The 21344-nt window shown below is 43.6% G+C and overlaps 1 protein-coding gene across 6 annotated transcripts in view; it reads right to left on the bottom strand.

The window, feature by feature from the left end:
* LOC104013345 (TLE family member 1, transcriptional corepressor) overlaps nucleotides 1-19858 on the bottom strand; it is an 80785-nt gene extending 60927 nt beyond the window's left edge. For 3 of the 6 annotated variants that reach the window (XM_087741447.1, XM_087741451.1, XM_087741450.1), the window contains exons 1-4: nucleotides 19511-19858; nucleotides 18707-18807; nucleotides 17024-17087; nucleotides 16886-16930 (exon numbers count right to left, since the gene is read on the bottom strand). In XM_087741447.1, coding sequence (XP_087597573.1) covers nucleotides 16886-16930; nucleotides 17024-17087; nucleotides 18707-18807; nucleotides 19511-19534 — 234 coding nt within the window. In that variant the 5' untranslated portion in view covers nucleotides 19535-19858. Of the gene's footprint in view, nucleotides 1-16885; nucleotides 16931-17023; nucleotides 17088-17999; nucleotides 18185-18706; nucleotides 18808-18990; nucleotides 19194-19510 lie in introns of those variants that run through there. The other 3 variants (XM_087741449.1, XM_087741448.1, XM_087741452.1) reach the window with 3 other exon arrangements.
* Between the last annotated feature and the right edge of the window lie 1486 nt (nucleotides 19859-21344).

The following is a 21344-nucleotide window of genomic DNA, read 5'->3' as shown; positions in this document are numbered from 1 at the left end:
CCAATGGGATTACTTTTGTTTTCAGGACAGAAGCCAGGATGAATCATAGCAGGTGATAACAGGGGAAAGAAAAAAGCAAAATAAGAAAACCATTCAGTTTCTACTGAAAAGTTCTTTGGCCTGTGTTGCCTACACAAAAGTCTCCCTATTCTGTAATACTGAGATAAGTAGGCTTATTGTAACTATAAGAAAAAAAAATATCTATTTTCAGTAGAGTCTCTAAAACATGCAAGTTGTCCATGTTATTGGGTTTTCCTGCACAGGTCCCAGATATCTGAGCTTCACTGTAATAACACAGCATACAGGACAGCACACCGTAAGACAAAAGAATACAACATCATGAGGTAATTACCAGCCCCAATGCAGGTCAATTAGATTTTTTTTTTTTAATTTTTATTACTTTTTTAAAGAAAGGGGGCATAATCAACTTTCCCCCTTTTCCAGTCAATCTTACTTTAAAATTATTGTCGCAGTACTCTCATACCTGACTTAGTATCAGAACTGAAAAAAATCTATCCCTCTGAGTTTATCTTTACCAAAGCAGAGCATCACTGATGATCCACAGCACTAGATAAAAGTACATGCTGTGATAGGTTAACGGTTGGACTCGATGATCTTAAGGGTCTTTTCCAATCTTAACAATTCTATGATTCTATAAAGAAGTTTATTTTGAGATTTATTGCTGCTGTTACAAGTGCCAGTTAAGAGACATTTACACTGAAAGGAAACTGGAAAGGCTATTCCATACTTCATAACAAAAGTCTGCTTACTTTTAAGAGACAGTTTGCCTACTCGCACTATTTCCCACACACAATTAAATAAAGTACTTAAAATTATTTATCCACTATGAGATCTCATACATCTCCTATTTGCTGCTCTCGAATGTTTAGTAAAAGCTATTCCTATTCACAAACATGTTAAATATTCTTATTCTCTAGTGAGTTGTGAAAGTTAGGTTTTAATGCACAACTGACCTAATCTTGCCCATCAGGAGTTGCAAGAGGTTGTTTTCGGAACTGAGAAAAAAGGAACTTTCATTACTTTAAATATAAATCTAGCTGTTCAAAAGGCAATGTACATTCACCTTTCAAGGTGAAATATCTTTGAGTACATATGCACGTGTGTGTGTGTCTGTATATATATTCACTCTTGAAAGCAAAAACCTTTTTTGATGGAGTCTAGGAGAGCCTCTTTAATCAAGACTAGACATCAGTAAATGGTGGCATTAGAGTAAGCTATATATTCCAGATTTAGGGCTCATACATTTGAAAGTCTTAAAAGAAATGTACGTATCAGTTACATTGGGAGGCCTCTGGAAGTAACAAAGCTATTACCTAACTCTTGATCTTGAGACATGTAGGGCAGTCAGAAGAATAAGTAAATAAAGAAAATTTTGCAGAAAGCTGCTCGAGCATAGACAAACATGACTAATTGCCCATGTTCTTTGGCTCCTTGGTAAAGCAGACTGTAGAAGCCTGCATCTCTCATGAAAGCCCTCCTAGCTCTATGGCAGCTCTTAGCAAAGCATCTGAAGTGCCCTTAATTGTTTGTGTTCTTAATGCAGAGCCTCTTGAATACATTCATTTTTAATAGAGGACTTGAGTGTGGGGCCCATCAAAGAATGGTAAAACTACATCATTCACTGGTTCTTGCTGTTGTAGTGATTGTCTTTTGATGTATTTGCAAATGACAAGCTTGTCAGACCCCTGACTGAAGTGCTACCCTCCTTTCTTAAGTATCATTAAAAATTAACATGAAGGAATTCAGCTGTGTTTTGTAAAATTAAGTTGAGCCGAAGGATTTTTTTTCACTCGTAATTTTTTTGCCTCTGTTCCATCTAATTAAGGACTTAAATGTTTTGACCTAACCGTTGCCAAACTCAAGTGTTTGTACTTAAGTTTGTCTCTTGCTAAAGTGAATTCTTAACATAATGACAAAGAGCAAAGCAGCCAGACTAGTTACTAAATATAATATTCATTTAAATAAGTCATTTTACTAAGCCATTAAGAGATTGTATATACAATTGTAACTTTTTTCCTTCTGCATTGCTAAAAAAAGTGTTGAAGTGTTTTCCTCTACAGTATTTTACTCCAGGTCATTTTGCATTTTGACAGCCTGTACTTTCTAAAGCACTATGTAAGATATCATACTTCAATCAATACGATTTCTTAAACAAGTACAGATTTTTGCACTGGAATGAAAAGAAGAAAGTGTAATACAAGTCTCCAAACTATATTTGTATTTCTCAGCACACCTAACACCCATATATATTTTATCACTAATGCTGGAAGTCCTAGCCTACGGGAGCCACCATTCTCACTTCCGAGTGAACAATGCAACCTTCCTCTGAGGAGAATTAGTTAATCACCTTTCAGCTTCAGAGGTTTCAACAATAATAATTTTGGTTTTGCTCCAATCAGTGTCTACCATACATGTTCCAGTAGTGAACTTAGCTACAGCATCTGTGGTGATCTAAAGCAAAACTTAAATCTTACAACACATTATTTTTAACAATCCATTGTATTGTGACAACTGCTCTATTATTAGTGCTCAGACTCCTTAAAGCTGTCTAGACCTACCTTTACAAAACAATGCTCAGCTAAAAATGTCCATTGTATGTCAGAAGCTTGTTATTCTTTCTTGCAAACCGTGCTTCCTATATCACAAAGTTAGATCAGTATTTCAAACCACTCTATCACCACTTCTTAAGGACAGGCTTATGTATTCTCATTTATTACATTTTTATTTACTTTAGTTATTTCAACCCAATTTTGAGACTCACAGTTGTCATTAGATTGGGAAAAATACAGTTTAAGAACAAGAAAACCCAAAGTTCTGATGATACCAAAAAAAAGCATGTCCTAATCTGTTCCTTTAAAGCAAAAGAATCAGAGAATCAGCCTTTAATGCACAGAAAAGAATATACTGTCAAATCACATTCACAAAAGCTTTAGAAGGTAATTGTCAAGTACTCTGCCTCCACTTACACTTTCAACACGTAGAAAGCCAAGTACAACACTGAACTCCTTCTGGAAGAACAAAATGGACTTCCTGCCATTTACAGCATGTAGCACAGTAATCCACCAGGGAGTAAAGGTCAATGTTGCACTTTTGGTCATTACTGAATCATTTGAGATTATCTGTGGTGGGGATGAGGAGAAAATCGAAGGCTATGAGAATGCTGCAAATGGCTTGACCTCAGACCAATTTTCATCTCCATCTGTCTACCAGACATGTGGATAAAAGCCCTCTTTATTGGACATGCTTGACCATTTTTTAAATCTCTGTTGCAAGTCAGAAATCAGTTAAATACTGCATTTCCAAAGTCCTTGGGTAAGAAACTGCATGTGTATATTTTAGTCTTGAGCTAAAGTTTAGTACCCATTTAGTATTTTTCGGTTTTTCAGCAGAATCATTGGAACAAGCAGTACACTTAAAGGATGTAGTCTTTATTCTTTTTGTGATTGAGATCTTCGAAGGCAACAAAAAGCACACATATTCACAGAGCAATTACAAAAAAGAAACATTCCACTGTGCTTAGCTCTCTGCATGCTTTGTTAGAACTTTACTACATAAAGACTCAAGCACTTCCAAAAATTTGTTGCTAAAAATTCAGGGGGTGAGGGGATGTTATAATTAAATCTCAAAACTTAAATATTCAAAAGCCTCAAATGATTAAGGCTAGCATTCTGTGAACTTTGCTGTTCATGAGTTATTGAATCCATGTTGAGCACCGAGATATGCATATATTATTAATGCCCTTTTATTTAAAACTAATACACGACAATCTGTTTTGGCAATGGCTGCAAAAGGAAAAAAAAAATAAAGGCAACATGCCATTTAAAAGTTTAGGCCCCCATAGTATATCAATGTCAAACAACAGCGTGTCAAGCTAAGATTCAATTCAGGTAAGTGCCACTGCCAAATTTTCTTGTTCCCAGACGTGCTTTAAGATTATTTTATTGCTTAAAATTTAATTTGTTCCAACTCGCGTCTCCATGACAACGTTGGCTAACCCTGCAAATCATTTGGGTAATTGGATATCTTATCTTTCTATTGCTCTCAAATCGAATGATTCTGCTAGAACTGCAGCAGCCAATCAAATTTACAGGCCTCCTGAGAAATAGACTCGCACAAGTAGCCACATTCATCTCCCCTTTACCACCGTATTAACCACCCTGCGACAAACTGTGGAAGTTGGCCTTCAAACTCTATTTTAAATTATAAACACTGTCATTACTAATATTCTCACCAATAGAAGGGGGTGGGAAGGTTTATTCTCAACAGATACTTGAAATTCAATCTGACAAGCAGCAATGGGTAGCGCTGATTTCCGCGACAGGAACAATCTCTGTATTTTGGGCGTAAACTGTCAGTTTAACATGACAGATCATTAACAAATACAGCTTTCCCTCTGCCCCACATTTGTACTACTCATTTTAATTCCAAGATCAGCCACCCACAAGATGATGATATTAAAACCCCCAGAAGACTGGCATGAAAAATCTTTAGCTATGAAAAAACCCAAAACATCACCATATTGCAAGTGGGAGTGGGGAGAGGAAGAAGTAACAGAAATATTAACAGAATAAAAACTCAAAATGATAAAGCTACAGAATGCTAGATAGTTTCCAAAGTGAAATTAGTATTTTTTTTAATTCAGTACCTAAACTACATTTATCTAAATCCTCTTAGATGTCAGTTTAAATTACAGAAAGGTCATGTCAATTTAAACATAAGCTACATATGATGCACAAGTCAACAGCTACACTTGCCAAACATCTACTACAGGTTTGGACTTCGTTCCACTGTAAAGTGAAGTGACTGGATATATTTCAGACATCTAATTTTAGTGCTTTCTGTAATAATAGAGAGAGGCTACTGTGTAGCTCTCAATGAACCACTGTACACAACTGCCCATCCCATTTGCAGCTGTAAATCGTGTTGAACCCAAGCCAACTGGCAACAAAAAGCTGTTGTCAGGATGTTAAAGTGCTCCTTTCACATATCTTCACTATGTCAGGACTCTCCTTAAACTTTACTGAACAGGACAGTTATCACAGTTCTCCTTTAATCCCACTTTAGCCCATCTTGCTCAACCACTCACAACTACAAAACGTGTGTTTATCCAAATTTTAGTTCCACAGCTTAGTTTCCACGCTTAAGCTAGCCTTCAATACACAGAGAAGTATTTAAATTCCAAAGTGAGCACCCAGCTTTATTTTACTTTCAAGCTGTTTACCAGCACACACAGTTCCCACTTTTATGTAGATTCCATGAGATTCTGAGTAAGTCAGAGGCTAACTCCAATCCAGAAGAGAAGGTCTTTCTACCTTTGCTTCCAGATGCACACTTTCTTCAAACCACACTGGAGACATTTTGACTTGTCCAACATCTCAACTAACTAGTCAAGCAGAAAACGTTACCATAGGAGGAGGGAAAGGGCCAGCTTAGTAGACCACCACATCAGCAAATTAAAGAGGCTCACAGGAGGCGTCCATCAGGTAGCAGGGCAGTCCGAAGTACCAGGAGAACTGAGCTGGGAGCAGAGGTTTTTGGCGGGAACAGCGAGCTACCAGAAAAGCTCCCCTCCTCCCATGCAACTGCACCCTCATGTGCTCGTACAGTGCTCTGGACAAGTCCTTCTGGCTTTTCATGCAGTTTTGGACATTATTTTAAAACTACTTCCTATTTTGCTCTCACTCCCACAAGTCACATCCAACTTTCTGCATACATCCTTGCAGCACCTGCCACACTGAGTCACTTTATTGGGATGGCAGTAGAAAGTCAGAGCCCCTGCATAGCTGGAGAAGTGCCTAGAACCACACAGCTTCTAAAAATTAGAGCATAAAGTTCCTCAAACCAAGCATATACATTCACGGTATGTAAGTCAATAACAAAACTCCCAGTCAGGATTCAGTCCTTATAAACGTTCAAGTAAGATTGTAACAGCAGTAGAATCTGGACTTGACTAGAACAATAAGCATGCCATCTGACTACATACAAAATACATCAAGACAAAGGCCTGAAATATGGGGAAAAAATTCAATACGCTACATTCACCAGGACTTTAGAAATAACTACCAAATTAAACTTACTAAATAAGTCACATGCACTTCTGTATCTTAAATGTAATTTCATTATTTTACAATAGTTAGTATATTCACAGCTCAGTTTCATTACATCTGTCAAGACAGAGAAACAATTTAAGGCCTTAAAAACATGTTCATATCAGTGCTTCAGGTGCCATCAGGTGACTCACTAATGAATAACAAGTTCAGAAGATTGACAACACTGTTGTTAGCAACTAGCAAAAATATCCACCACACAGGATCTGGAAGGAAGGTGAAAATAATGAAGATTTTTACTACATGGGAAAAGGGTTTGAAAATCTTTCAGCAAAATCTTGGGAACATGTCAGTAAGTTTCTTCTCCATTGTATTATTTTTTTACATATATTCTGTTGCTCACAGACTAGAAAAAACTAGTAAATATATCATCTAGATTACATTCTAATAGAGAAGAACTGATTGAAACTGTCCCAACAAACTAATTTGATTGAGACTGACAATCATTGCAGAGTTTAAAATCATTGGGACAGGAGGGAAGAATGAAAAAGACAGTAAGACTTCAGGAAAGCAAATGCCAACTGGTAAGGTCAGCTTTATAGGGCCTGCTGCTGAGGGGGGGAGATAAAATGGCATTACAGAGAGCTGACATATTCTTCATAAAACAGTATTAAGGACACTGATGACAGTTAATACACCTGAGAATGGAAGAAGGGACAGAGGAAAAAGGGGAGGGGATGGAATTGTACCCAGACACTAAATCCCAAATTCTTAGCTGACTTCATACAAACAGGAAAGCGTACAGGAAGTGGAAACTAGGTCAGGCGAGGCAGTATGAACATATACAGCACAAGCACGTATTTTTGTAACTATGTGCCACTAATAAGTGACAGCTGAAGTAAAGCTAGTGCTCTACAGGTTGGAATAGTCGGAGGAGAACAAAAAAAAAAAAAGGTTCGATCCCCTCAATTAGAAACAGAAACATATGGTCAAGGGACACCGAGAAGGCCAAAAAGTCTATACTTTCTTGCACCTGTCTTAACTATACAAGAAACATTACCAACCACATAATTAATACAAATTACTAGTTATGTAAGGTCAACACTGCAGCTAAAAACAGGAAAGCAACAGATCAGAGCCTTCCAAGTAAGATGTCTTGAAATCGACTAGGCCTGATGAAATAAAAAGAGCACATCAGTGAAGACTAAGCAGCTAGTGGACACCTTGCAGAACCTGCAAATGTCAAGTGGATAGGAAACTACGAAAGGACAGTGCCTAACTGATGGAAAACAGCAAATGAAGGAGCAAAGACACTCCAGCTTAATTACTATTCCTTAAGTCTGGGGCATTAGAAAGCATCTTATCCATAAACATGTAGGTGAAACAGGGATATACATCACAACTCAGAAGTATTTTTCAGCAGTAAACAACAACAGAATTATGCAATGTCCAAAAAGGTAAAGTAATTATGGCTAAGAGAGGCAGATGATGTTAACATCCTCGCTAAGAATTTGACATTTGTAGCACTCAGGAGCAACACAAACAGCACAAGCCAGCTAAAACTTCACAGGAACAAGTACAAAACTGCTTGATGATTAAACCGTATATGAACACATCCTTCTCTTTTGCAAATTAAGAAGGTCTGCATGCATGATAGGCTCAGTATTTTTCAGTATTTCCCACTAACAAGCATGAAGATCTCTTCATTTGCCCTAATCCTTAATTTGCAGAGAGCTTCAAGCTGAGAAACACAGAATATGCTGGAGAATAGCTTCAGAACTCACTTTGCAGTGAATGGAAAAATGGACTACAAAGGCAAAAGAAGGACAGGGATAAATAGGGATAAAGGACCATAGTGTGCCTAGACAGGAACATAAAGGAAAAGGAAATAATGGGCCAGGAAGGAATCTCTCGGTCACAGCGGATCAGAAGTTGAACATAAGTCAATAGCATGCTGTTGCAAAAAAGGCTGCCACCACAGTAAGCCGTACGCTAAGTAAACCTTCTATGCTACTCAGCATGGCATTTCCTCCCCGGGAGTACTGCACTTATTTCGGGCACTGTACTTCAGCTGGGCAACAACATTCTGAGAATGAACATTAGACTGTACAAGTATACCAAATGGTTCTGGAAGGCAGGGGAATGATTTGCTCTCTCTATCCACGGCAAAGAAAATGCATAGTAAAGAACTGAAGCTGCAACAGAAAAGATTGAATTTGTAACTGCAGAAGTACTTCAACAGCAAGAACATAAAATCACTCTGGTACCTAGAGGGGTCGCGAGTCACCACTGCTGTACAGTCTTTGCTCATAGGACAAGCACCCTATCAGGAATGACACTGGTACAGCCGATCCAGCTAGGACACAGGGAAGCACTAGGTCCTTTCTAGTGCTGTGATTCTCCAGTTCATATTTCAGTTTAAAGAAACAACCTAAGAGCTTCCCATAGGTCTTGTTAATTAAAGATTTTGTGTTCGCTTAACTGGCAATTTACGTCCATCATTTGAGGCCACAGACAGCTAGCTGTTTGCAAAGTAACAGCTGGAAGCCTTATAACCAGTTACAAAAATAGAAATTCAGGATGACCTTACACCCAAACTCACACATGAAGAAAAATGATAAACATTTCAGGTTGTTTTTTTTTTTTTTTTTAAACAAAACAAAAAACTTTGTTGTAAATGGGAACTGTTGTGGCAACACCACAAAAGAATGATCTTTCCATTAGTTATTTTTCTCAAGAAACTGTGGGTTTTTCATGCCCTCCCCCCAGGGATTTAATTCAAACTTCTACATTTAAAAAAGCTGAGCTCATACCATGAAGCAGAGACCACAGCAATTCAGGGGTTTTAGAACACTTTAAAACAATTTCATAAATAGGTAGATTTCCACAGATCATAAAACCCACCCAGTTTCAGATGTCCTTTCCTTTTCTCAACCTAACAAAAGCAGGTTTCCTCATAGCCTTAATACCTAATCAAGATGCAGCTGAACAAGCATACCCATTCTTGCTCCCCTTCTCCAAAACTGAAAGCTATCTTTTTGTTTCTGCTTGCTAATCCATAGAAGCCTTTAAAATGGCACAAATAAAGGCAGCAGCATTTTGTTCTCTAAATCAATTTTATCCTCAGCCATCAACTAGATGTTCCAGCACAGAGAAAGAACAGTCCTTCCCTTCTAATTCAAAAATCCATACTACCATTGCCCTTGCAAACTGCTAAACAAGCAGTATTGGCAATTCACTTGTGTTCTGTAATATATTTACTGCAAATCCCAACGGCTTGCCTCCTAATGCAGTTTTCTGTTGCGTCTGTTCTTGTCAATACACTGACTGGTCACCTTACAAGTAAGTTGCTTTGACCGACTGTTTACACAAACATCAAAAAGCTCCAACAGGAACAAAAAAAAAAAAAACAAAAAAAACCACCACACTGAACAGAAAAAAAGAACATCCATGCTGCTGGGGGAGGGGGACAAACAAAAACAAAACCCCAACCCTACGGCAAGACACAAATTAACCTCAGTTTTCTGTTTTGTTACCACATAGCCAAAAAGGCTAGTTAGGTCTTCGGATCGCCTGAGAAGTACAAGATACTTCCAGATAAGCAGTCCTGACATAAAGCTTACCCAATACCCCTCAAAGAACTTTATAATTTAATCATCTGCACTAATTTGTTCACATGTCTGAAGAACATAAAGAAAAGGTGAGAACAACTCAGCCAATCCCCAATTAGAGATCAGAGTCATCTTAAACACTGTGCAATTTATCATTAGCCACAGAATACTATTATCATTATAAAAAGTTCAGTGAAACCGACCAAGCTAATTAATTTCCTGAACTGCTTTCCCCATACTAGAAAGTATATTTTATAACAGCTAGGCTTGCTAACAACTAAAATAATCCTCAACATTTACAAACTTAAAATACTACTACCCTATGAAATAATGCTATAAACCTTTTTCTATTCCAACTTCACTTAAACATACTGTGATTACGGTTCCAAGTGAGAGAATTCAACATTGTTTCCATTTGTTTGCCTGATTCTTGACACAGCAACAGGGGCAGGCTAGTTTTTTTAAGTACCAACAAAAGCACATCACTAGGCCTTCTTTTAAAAGAGACAATCTCAAGAAATAACTGATTTTTAAACCTATTCAGATTTAAACTATGGTTCAGTTAAGAATAAACTCAGTTTCAACAAGCTCTAATCTACTCTTCAACCATATTCAGCACTATGCCATAAGCAGGTCACCAGTAGAGTTTCACAGGGACCTTTACTGCAATACGTTTTATGAATATGTTCAGCAGTTCAGCCTGGAAAAGACAAGAAGCCATGAGTAAGAAAGCTTGCTCCATAAGAGAATTCATTCAAAGTAAAAACAATGGCTGAAGAACTGCAAAGAGACCTTACCAGTCTAAGTGGACAATGAACAGAATTGTATATAAAGCAAATTTACGCACACTGGGAGTAGCCATCCCTAGCCTCAATGTAAAGCAATGGCTCCTGAGCTTACAATCATCGTTCACGAGCAAGAACTCAAATGTGAAAGGTGACTCCAGCAGTTCAGCATTTCATGGCAGCCAAAAGAGAAATTCAATATTGGGAACTTTACTAAAGAAAAAAAAAAAGGTAAAAAAAAATCCAGAAAACAGAATTATATGATAATATAAATCTCTGGTTCACCTGCACCCTGAGAACAACATGTAGTTCTAGTCCTCTCATTTCAACAGGCCAAGTTAAAAATGAAAAAGGTTGAGGGAAAAGCAAGGAAGATGATCAAAGCAAACTACACAACTCTCTAGGCTGGGACTGCCCAACCTGAAAAGGGGTCAACACAGATGGGTTACAACAGAGAGATAAAATTTTGAGTGCATTGAAAAAGCAGCTAGGCATCAACCACCTGTCTATTCTGAGAACTAGGGGCCATCAAATAAAGATAGTGTGAACCAGGTTCAAAGCAAACAAAGGCTGTTTTTTTGTATGCACCTGGGACAACTTCCTCCCCACAACAGCACAGCCAGGGTAGAAACACGGTAGAAAGCAGTTTTGCAGAAGAGGGCACAGGTATCCTGGAGGACAAGTTGCATGTGCGTCAGCCCCACGCCCTTGTGTTGATGAAGGCTACACCTCGTGCTAGGATGCAATAATATGACTGTAACCAGCTGGCTGATTAAAATAAATTGTTCCCGTTTTTGTTCCCCTTGTTTGGCAAGAAAGAAGACATTGCTGAACTGAAGCAAGTCACTAAGTGATGCCAGTAAGATCATCAGGGAACCAGAACACACAACGTACCAGGAAGAAGTTCGTTTAGTTTGAAAAAGAGGAGGATTAATGGGAGAGGAGATCTGATTGCTGACAAAGAGGTGATTATGGAGAAGACTAAGCCAGACTCTTCTCAGAGGTAGACAGCAGAAGAACAAAAGGCAGACTGGTCACCAGAGCAGAAAGGCAAAGTCCCAGTTAGTGAAGGAAAAAATTCTTCAAAATGAGGGTGGGTAAAACACCGGGAAGTGTTGCCCAGAGATGTCACACAAGATTACCTCCCCAAAATACTTCAGATGGAAATCTGACACTTGCAAAAGCACAGGCTGCAAGTTCAGGTTGAACATGGCACCAACTTTCAAGTACTTTAAAAGCCATGGCTTACAAGTAATCGTAAGGACCAATCCGTTAAACTAGCTGTTTTGACAAATACATGCTGAAAAATCGGGAATTCTTCCTGTCAGCTGCTGTTTTCCCCTCTTCTGAAAGGAACCATGTGAGCAACTATTATTGCTCAAATAGTTACATCCAGAGTCCAACTAAGAAGTGTGATGCAAAAGATGAAAATAGTAGTTTGACATAATTGCCATTAGATATCCCTAAATCTTACTTCAAGTGGAAAGATAACCTCATTAGTTCTACTCAAAACTGTTATCATTCTTAAAATAACAGTAACGTGCAGTCTTCTGGTAAGTACCAGTTAACTTAAAATTGTTTTTAAAGGCTTTTTCTGTACACCAACAGTGACCTACTGTCAAACCTAGAAGATCCTATCTTGCATTTTGCACAGGAGACACAATGCAATTTTACTGCTTTGCTACAAACACTTAAGTGCTTGAGTAGGGTGGGAGCAAAAGCAATCTAAATGCTCAGATTGACTTGGTATAACAACTAGCAGAAGGAAGAAAAGCATTAAGCTTTTTCCCCGGACTCTGACAGAATGGGTACTGCACATTCACAAAGCATCTTCCCTCTTAGTCTTTTCCCTGCGCCAAAAAATACCAGGAAATTTTTTTGTCCAATTTTGAACTAATCCATAAAGTACATCAACAGGCCTTCCGTAATTTAAGTTCCAGCAATGCAAGGGAAGTTTAACAACGTAGCTGGGAGGAACACATTTCCTCTCTCCCTCCACGGTTCTGTGAGGAACCTGAAATCTGGTAGACAAAGCCTAAAATGCAACATGATCTGGCAGTATTTAACATATGTACAGTGTTTACACTGTGACATACTTTCAGATTAAGTTGTATATGGAGTTGGCATAATAGATGGTATCTGACAATATGGTTATCTAAAAGCCGCTTGGAGACATATTTCACACAGTGCCCTGAATCTGTCAGATAACTCCTTAACAACAATGCTGGTCTCGAGCTTGAATGTGGTTCAAAAGTGGAGAAAATTGAGGCCATTACTCTAGTCTTTCCTCCCCATGCAAACTAGCAGCTCTAGTTGTGGTTGAAATGGCTGCACCGGTGACACAACTGTACTCATTTAGAAGCCTAGTATTTGTAGAATAAGTACAATTTTTTGAGTGAAAAATATTATGTCCCAATCAACCTTACCATTTTCTCTTTTAAATAAAAGCAGGTTTTGTATGTCTTATGTGGCAGTGCCAACTGTAAAATGCTCTTGAAACGCTCACTGCACACCACCAAAATCTTAAGGATTCATGAAGTTTTTCATTCCAATAATTAAAATGCAAGTAGGAAAAAAGAAAAAAAAATTAATTTATCTTTAAATCCCTTTCAACAGCACAGCCATCCTACTCACAGGAGCTGTAGAGAGCTAACTAAGCTCCTTAATTCTCTTCTATTTAACCCACTCCTGAAGACTGATGTTCTAATGAGATATGAGTAGAAGATTCTGTCCTTTGCCGTAGAGCATTAGAAATGATTCCACAAAACAGTCCAGGCTAAAACAGACATTTAACTCTTGTACAATTGGTTAACATAATGCAGTTTGGGAGTTTGTATACTTTTCTACAAGAGCCAAGGTACTGAATGACAGGTCTGCCTCCAGGCAGGTCACAGAGATCACAATAACCCACCCAAAGAGAGGGAAACCTAGCTGTCACCGTTAGGATAGCAGAAACCCACATACTGTAGTAGTTTATATAGTCTGTCAGTTGGTTCAGCAGTGATGAATTTTTCTTTCTTTGGCTGCCTGCCACTGAACAAAAGCTAATCTTGCACCTAAACAATCTAGGCATTAAATGCACAGGAAGCCTTATCTTCTGACTTATGACAGAAGATGACAGACAGAGCTGGTGAAAATAAAGAGGCACTGCCCTAATAGCCAAGGGCAGCAACCCTTTAAGTACGGCGTGATTTTTAACACCCAACTGACTCTACATCTTGGCACTAACAGCTGATGCATCTGCTTTGCCAGCCATGGATGTCACAGCGGGAAAAATCTGACTTGGGCGGTATAACACAGAAGAGAAACTTAAGACCACATGAAACGTCCTTATTCATTCTGTCTTCTTGACACATACAAAAACAATATCTGAATCAAGTGCATCCATCCTAAAGGAATCCTCAGGTGCCTGTTTCTGTTTCAAGTATGCAAACCTTAGTCAGTAACTATTCACCTGAAAATAATTATCTCTGAAAACAGTGTAAGAATCCACACACAACATCCTCTTAAGAACTAACCTTTGAAATTCTTAAAAAAAATAAAAATTAAGAAAAAAAAACACAACACACAGAAACAAGACCAAAAAAAAAACCACAAAAAAAAGAAACCAACCACAAATAGGCCAAAAAGATTATTTCCTGACCACTGTTCAGCCAGCAGGTTGAAATACAGCAGCAGTACCTGATTTAAGCACACAGTTATGCAATTAAACCCTGCAAAGTGCCAAAGCTAAAGCTGTGAAGGAAGCTTTACGATGGCCGTTTCTGGACTCAAACGCAACATAGTCAAGTGGAAAGCTCTGCAGTACAGCTGTTTGTGTATGGAAAGTTCACCTCAATTAAGTCTGTTTATAGCAACATTCAAGTCCTGACTAACTTTGTTTTAGTCAAATTGTAATAGATTACTAAATCAAATGAAGAGGGAAGTGCTGATGCAACTGTGTCAGTACAGGAAATCAACCCTTTCACACGCAGGCAAACTGCAACTACTTCATTTTATTGAAGTGACTCTACCTTAACAGTGATGTATGCACCACGCTGCATAAAGAAACACTGCTGCAGTGTATTTTGTTTTTCAATCAGCAGCCCAAGCACTCTGAAGGGCTTCACACAGAGTGAGCGCAGCATCCACATAGGAGGCAGGCCTTAAAAACGTTAAAGCTTTTTCAGTGGAAAGTTTCCCCATCACTGCATTTTTCAGTAACAAAGATGTTGTCAGAAATGACAATTTTTCGTGTCCCCTGATGATGCCTTGCTAGCATTTGGTTATAAGCCATGAAGCAGGAATAATTTCAGCCTGTCAGGAGTCTAGCTAATGCCCAGTTTCCCCCTAGAGAGAATTCCTGTCAAACGTAATGAGAGCTCCAAAGGCCCTCTCTACAACATAATGAGCACTTAGGCCATGCTGGTGATCAGCCAGCAAAAAGCATCAATTTGAGCCTGGCTACACCCTTGGGGCTAGACTTCACCAGTTTTAATAAGAATTATGATTACTATCTGCCAAAAGCCTCCTCAGAACTTATCGTCAGCAGTGGAAATCCAGAAGAATGTCATTGGTAGATTACAGGAAACAAAAAAACTAAGACCACTTACATATTGAACTGTAACACCATTTGGCATCTTGATTGCAGGCATCTAAATCAAGAATCTTTAACAAGAAGGTGCTACTTTTGTTGGAAATTAGAATTACTTAACATGTAAAAGCATAGTATCTGAGACTCATATCCAGGGAAATGTATTTATGCCTTCAAAAGCTTATTCTTTTCTTAACAGCATACACAGAGCAAGTGTGCTCTACTCTCCCCAGCTAGAACCAACATAGGTATATGCTGTGTCATAAATCTTAAAAGCTTCCGAAGTATCACTGCCTACTGGGTAAGTAATTGTAGTTGCCATACATACAGAACATTAAACCCTTGCAATACACAGATGTTGAGGTCAAAGTGGAAACCTCAGTTCTGACACTCTTTAATCTTGTGGGCTTAATTGATTTTATCTGAAGTTAATTCCTAGTACATTTACTGAAGTCACACGTTCCCTTCAAAAATAATCTGAAAACAACATCCATTTTGCACCAAATGAGGCTCCTATACAGATGTTGGCTTCCTCACAGGTTACAGTATGCCAAAAGGTTGTTTAGGATAGGAAAAAAAAAAAAATATCCAAGAAAGAAGTTTCCAAATCACAAAGCCTGGAAAAGTCACCTTGAAGAAAAAAAAATTACGTTCTTCTAAATCACGACAACTAACGCGGCTACAGTACAGAACCAAGTCAAGCACTACTTTAGTTGCTCTGTCCACCTATTCGGTTCATTACTCAAAAAAGGGGGCTTGTCGTATTTCTTCTTCTACCAGCATTTTGGATTCAAACAAGTGTACCTCTAAAAACCAAGAGAATACCTACGCAGCCCTGCAGACGTAAAGTTATCATGGAATTACAATACCACCTTATCAAATATAATATTTTTAGGGGAAAACGAAACAAAATCAAAGAGTTCAGAGTTACAAAAGCAAAATTCAACTCTGCAATTCACTTGCTTAATGAAAGTCTTTGAATATACTGAAGATCCGAAGCCTGAACTAATCAATTGCTTCGCTGTGCCCTAGCCGGTCAGCCATGCTCTTTAATTTAATGAAACAAGAGTTTTAGATGAAATAGCACATACACATCACAAAAGAATTGTATTGTTGCACTTTGAAATGTGTCCAACTGTGCAACTTCATCTAATGATAATTTTTTTTAAGAGGCCATCGATTTCTGAAAGACTTATTGTACCAGCATCTTGATGAAAAAGTGAATGTCAGCATATCTACAGAATACTTACACCCTGCCATTAATGCTTTATTTGGCAGACAATGACTACTCAATTGAGGGTCCTCTGGGCTGAGCAATCATTTAGCTTTTCTTCTCTTATGAGGTCCTTAGTGTCTTGTTCCAGTTCAATACTCTTTTTATTCACCATTATAGTGGCCATAAGTGTGAATTTTATGGGAACTTGCAAACTCATAGCCATAACTAGAGCTTTCCAAGTCACTAATCTTTTCATACCTTTAAACAGCAAGGATTTGAGCAGCTATCACTACACATGCTACACACGCATAAGACCAGTTCTACATTTCAAAGGCTCTACCACCAACAAAAGAAAACCACGTAAAGCACTGAATTATATTTTTGAAGCCATAGACTCAAGACCTTTCCTATTTTTGCCAATGTCTTTCAGGACCACTACCAAGAAAGCCTTGTTGCTCAATCTAATCTGTACCTCATTTGACAGCAGGTAGGCAAAGGTTTACTAATCATGGCTACAAATCAGCCTATTGATTCAGACACACGATACAGTCATCCGAACACAAACAGAACAGCTACATTTAAATGCACTAGACAGACTGCAGATTTTGTCGTTTAGAAAATAAATGCCTTACCTGTTTGTGCATTTCAATGTTTAATCCATACGACATTTCATAATACTGCAAATAAAGGAGCATACATTATTTTCTTATGCTGGCTTACGTTGCATTGGGAGATATTTACTGAAATAAAGAAAAACCAAATATACTTACCATCACATAGTGCCTCTGCATTTCTGTCTTTTCGCTTGCCAGTTTCTCACATTCCAATTTAAGGCTACAAAATAGATCACACTTTAATGTAACTGTTATGTCATTCGCTTTGACATCTACCCACTTTATTTGTATTTTGACAGAAGCAGCTAATTAAGAAAAAAAAACTCAAAGTAACATACAACACAGAAAGACTTAATTCATACTTTAAATACAAAGGCTGAACAGGAAATTTAAAAGTTATTTCATGGGTGCTGTATGAGACCCAAACTGCCTCCAGAACCCAAGCATATCCAATCTTCATCCTTTGACAAAGAGCTGCCAGGAAGTGCTACAACTTTCAAGCTATAACAGGATCTGAATTTTTCCAAAACACTTCTCGGCAGTAAAACAGGGGTATTTCTTTCTAGACAAGATTTACTAAATTACCGCCAAGTAACACCACTCACGCTTACAATTACAACTTGCCCACAGCCTGAAAAAATCGGTAATTTTGACTATCATTTACCAGCAAGTTTGTTTTCTATTTTTGTTTTCATAAATGAAAAGAAGTTGCATTTGGCACTTGCATATCTCATGACTAACAACGGTCTAATTCTGACTACTTTCACTGAGGGCAAATGCTTCAATATTCCCTTTGTTCTCTGGCAAACTGATTTTTTTTTTTTTAATGACACTAGTAAGCATCCTAGGGAACAGCTAGTGCTTAAGCCAGCATTTTTCACTTACTGCTGTGATACCGAATGTTTATAGTTTACACTGCATTTCTAAAGTAATAAACGGCTTAAACAAGTTAACGATTTTAGATAAGACTACAGTATCATAGGTAAGAAAGAAGAAGCCTAACCAAAACCAAGTGATTTCTAACTGGGAAACCTCCAAAGCCATCCAGATCTTGCAGGTGCACGTAAGTACAAAATTAAGAAAGATTAATGCCCCTTAAGGCCAATTGCCCTGCATACACAAGAACCCGTACCGTAAATCTCTGTGGGGACCTCAGCAGCAAGCACAAACGCAACAAGAACGTCTGAAGGACAGCACAGCAATCAGAAACGCACACCACAGCTTCACTAGATTCACGTCAACTTTGTGTTAGTACTCCAGCACTCGTGTGCTGTAACAATCCTTCCTGGCTCTTTAAGCACCGCACGCTGGCATTTTATTAATCTTTGCATTAACACCACACACAAATGAGCAAACATGAGAATTAGCCTCCTTAATGCTCTGTGCCACAGAATTAGCGCAGGTCTTCTCTCGATATACTTAAAAAAAAAAAAAAAGTCCTCCACGTAAGGATCCCTAACAAATATATGTATTTTTTTAAACGCATACAAACGCCGAACCGCTCCAGCTTCGACATAACCACCCTGTCGCAGGTGCCCGGGCAGCACACCGGCAGGAGGACCCGCGCAGGGCAGGGGAGGGCAGGGCAGGGCTGCCTCCTCCTGCGCGCCCCGCCCTCCCGGCACCCCCCGCCAGCGCCGGGGACCGGGGCTCCCCGCGCCGCCCCGTACCAAACCGGGCGGCAGAGGCCGGCGGCGGCGGGGAGGCCGCGTCCGGCGGCGGGGCTCAGCAGCGACGCCGCACGCCACCGCCTGGACGTGGCCGTTCAGTGCAGCCCCCCGCGCCCGGCCGGGGACGGGGCAACGACCCCCGGCCCCGAGGCGGCCCGCCGGCGCTCACCTGTGGTACTGCGCCTGGAGGAACTGGAACTCCTCCTTGATGCGGTCCAGCGACTCCGGGATGGTGAATTTGAAAGGCTGGCCCGCAGCCTGGTGCGGGGTCTGGCGTGGCGGCGGCCGGCACGGGAGAAAGAGGCACGTTCAGACACAGCGCGGCCGCCCCGCGGGGAGGGGGCGCGGCGCTGCCCGCCACGGCCGGGCCGGGCCGGAGGGATGGAGGGAAACGGGGAGGGAGAGCCCGCCCCGCCCGCCACCGCCCCGGGGCGCTGCGCACTTGTTACCCACCTTCCCGTCCCTCATCTGCGGGGGGGCGAGGCGAACCGCGCTCCGGGAGCCGCTCCGGCCCCGACCCACCCGCTCCTGCCGCCGCCGTCTACCCGAAAGCGGGGCGTGCCGGCTCCTCCCCGCCGACCCCCGCCGCGGGGGCACGGCCGGCCCCGGCCCGGGCGCCGCGCTCGGCGGGGAGGGGGATGCTGCCCGGCCCGGCGGCGACCCCCCGCCGTCATTCCCGAGGCAAATAAGTTGCCCACGAAACAAAAGGGGTCGGGGGGGGGGGGGAGGGGAAGGAAGAGGGGGGCGTCCCCTCCCCGGCCGCGCCGGCAGGAGGGATGCGCCGCTGCTCCCGGAAAGGGACAAACTTGGGGGGGCGCCCGCCCCCACCTCAGCAGGGCGGGGGAGCCGGGGGTGCGCCCCGGCGGGGCAGCGCCGGCAGCCGGGCGCCGCCCGGACTGCCCAGCCCCCGCCCCGCTCCCCGGCCAGCCCCGCGCCCCCACCCCCGCGGAGCGGCGGCCCGGGCCGTACTTACGGGGTGCCGGCTCTGGGGGAACATGGCTGCGGGCGCGGCGGGGCTCCCTCGCAGCGCGGTTCTCGCGGCGAGCCCCCCGCCCTGCCCCGGCTTCACACCCGGGGCGCCGAGGGGGCAGGAGCGGCGACGGCCGCCGGCCGCCCGCCCTCCCTCCGCCGCCGCGGGCAGCAGCGGGGCGAGGCGCCGCTCAGTGCCCTCGCCGCGGGGACATCCTCCGGCCGCGGCGTCCTTTGTTGCTGTTGTTCCGGGGAGGGCTGGGGGTGCCGGGGGGAGGCGGACGGGCCGCCCTCGGGACGGTCACCGGCGCTGCTCCGGCCGGCGGGCGGCGCCCACGGCGCCCGGGCGCGGCGGGATGGGACGGGACCCGACGGGGGGGGGGGGCGGGGGGGGCCGCGGCCGCCCCGCCGCGGGAGCAGATAATCCCCCTTTCGGGCTCGCAAGTTGCCGATGCAATTGTAAGGCCGGAAAGCCCGGGCGCAGGCGACTCCTCTCCCCACTTCTGCCTCTTGCCAAGAGGGGAAAATCCAGCCGGAGGAAGCGGGACGCGGTGTCAGCGGCGGGACCGTCGCAAGCCGGGAGGGCGAGAGAAAGTCTCCAGGGAGGGCCGCGCTGCTCCCGGGCCTCGGCGGAGGGGCCAGGTCACCGGCAAGACACGGAGCGATGAACAAGGGAGGAAGGCGGGAGGAGGAGGAGGAGGAAGGGGGCGGGGGGGGCTCTGCACAGCCGGCCCCGATCGGAGCAGCTCCAGTAGCACATGCACGAAACGCAGGAGGGCAGAGGAGGGGGAACCACACACGCAGCAGAGACTCTTCCGTTAGTTGCAGAGAGGTCCCTAGGACAAAAGGAAAACAAAACCCCTCAAAATGCCCGTTGGCCCGACCGGCCAAGCAGCCCGCTCCGTCGGGGAGGGGGGCGGGGGCGGAAAAGAAGAAAGAAAAAAATAAAAGATAACAGCGTCCGTAACGGGGCTAAATCAGACGGAAAGCTCCTTCGTGCAACAGCACCGCTGCAGCCTCCTCTGGGCGGGCGCGCATCGGGGAGCTGCGCGCCTCACCGGAGCCCCCCGATCGTGGCACATCGCGGCGGCGGCGGCGGCGGCGGCGGCAGCAGCATCCTCCTCCTCCTCCTCCTCCTCCCCCTCCTCTGCGCTGCCCCACCGCTCCTCGCCGACCCGGGATAAAGTTCTCCCCGGCGGAAAGATCCGGACCCGAGCGGCCGGAAACGCCGCCGGCCTCCTTTCCCCTTCCCCTTCCCCTTCCCTCCCCTCCGCGCCGGCTGAGGGCGCGGGGCAGCAGGGGCGGCCCGGCGGGAGGCGCGCGGCGGGACGGGTGCGCGGCCCGGGCCGAGCGGGACGCTCCGTGCTCGCCCGCGCCGCTTACATTAGCACGCGGTTTCACACTCCGCCAGCTAACCAGGCGCCCGGCCCCGCCCACGCCGCCGCGCGGGGCGGGGGGGCGCCGCCGCCGCCGCCCAATCGCCCTCCCCGGCGCCAACGTGGGGTTGTGACGTAGCCCGGCGCCGCGGACCAATGGCGAGCGCCCGAGTCCCGCCGCCTCTCAGCCTTTCGGTGGGAAGCGTTTCTGGCGGAGCGGCGGGAGCGCTCCCGGCCGGCCAATGGGAGGGCGCGGAGCGCGCGGAGCGGCGGGGAGGAGGGGAAGGTCGGTGGGAAGGAGAGCGGGGAGGCTGAGCCGTCAATCAAAGTAACGTGGGGCCGGCGGGCGGAGGGGCGGGGCGGCGGGGCTGCCGGCGAGCCGTGGCGCGGCGCCTGCGCGTGCCCGCCGCCGGGGCCGGCGGCTACGCAGCGGGGCGGGGCCGCCCCGCCCCCCAGCCCACG

The sequence above is a fragment of the Nipponia nippon genome, unplaced genomic scaffold (assembly GCF_047370975.1).
Source record: "Nipponia nippon isolate SJK-2023a ecotype South Korea unplaced genomic scaffold, ASM4737097v1 scaffold_8, whole genome shotgun sequence".
In the NCBI taxonomy this organism is placed as follows: Eukaryota; Metazoa; Chordata; class Aves; order Pelecaniformes; family Threskiornithidae; genus Nipponia; species Nipponia nippon.
This window is presented reverse-complemented; position numbering and strand designations above follow the sequence as displayed.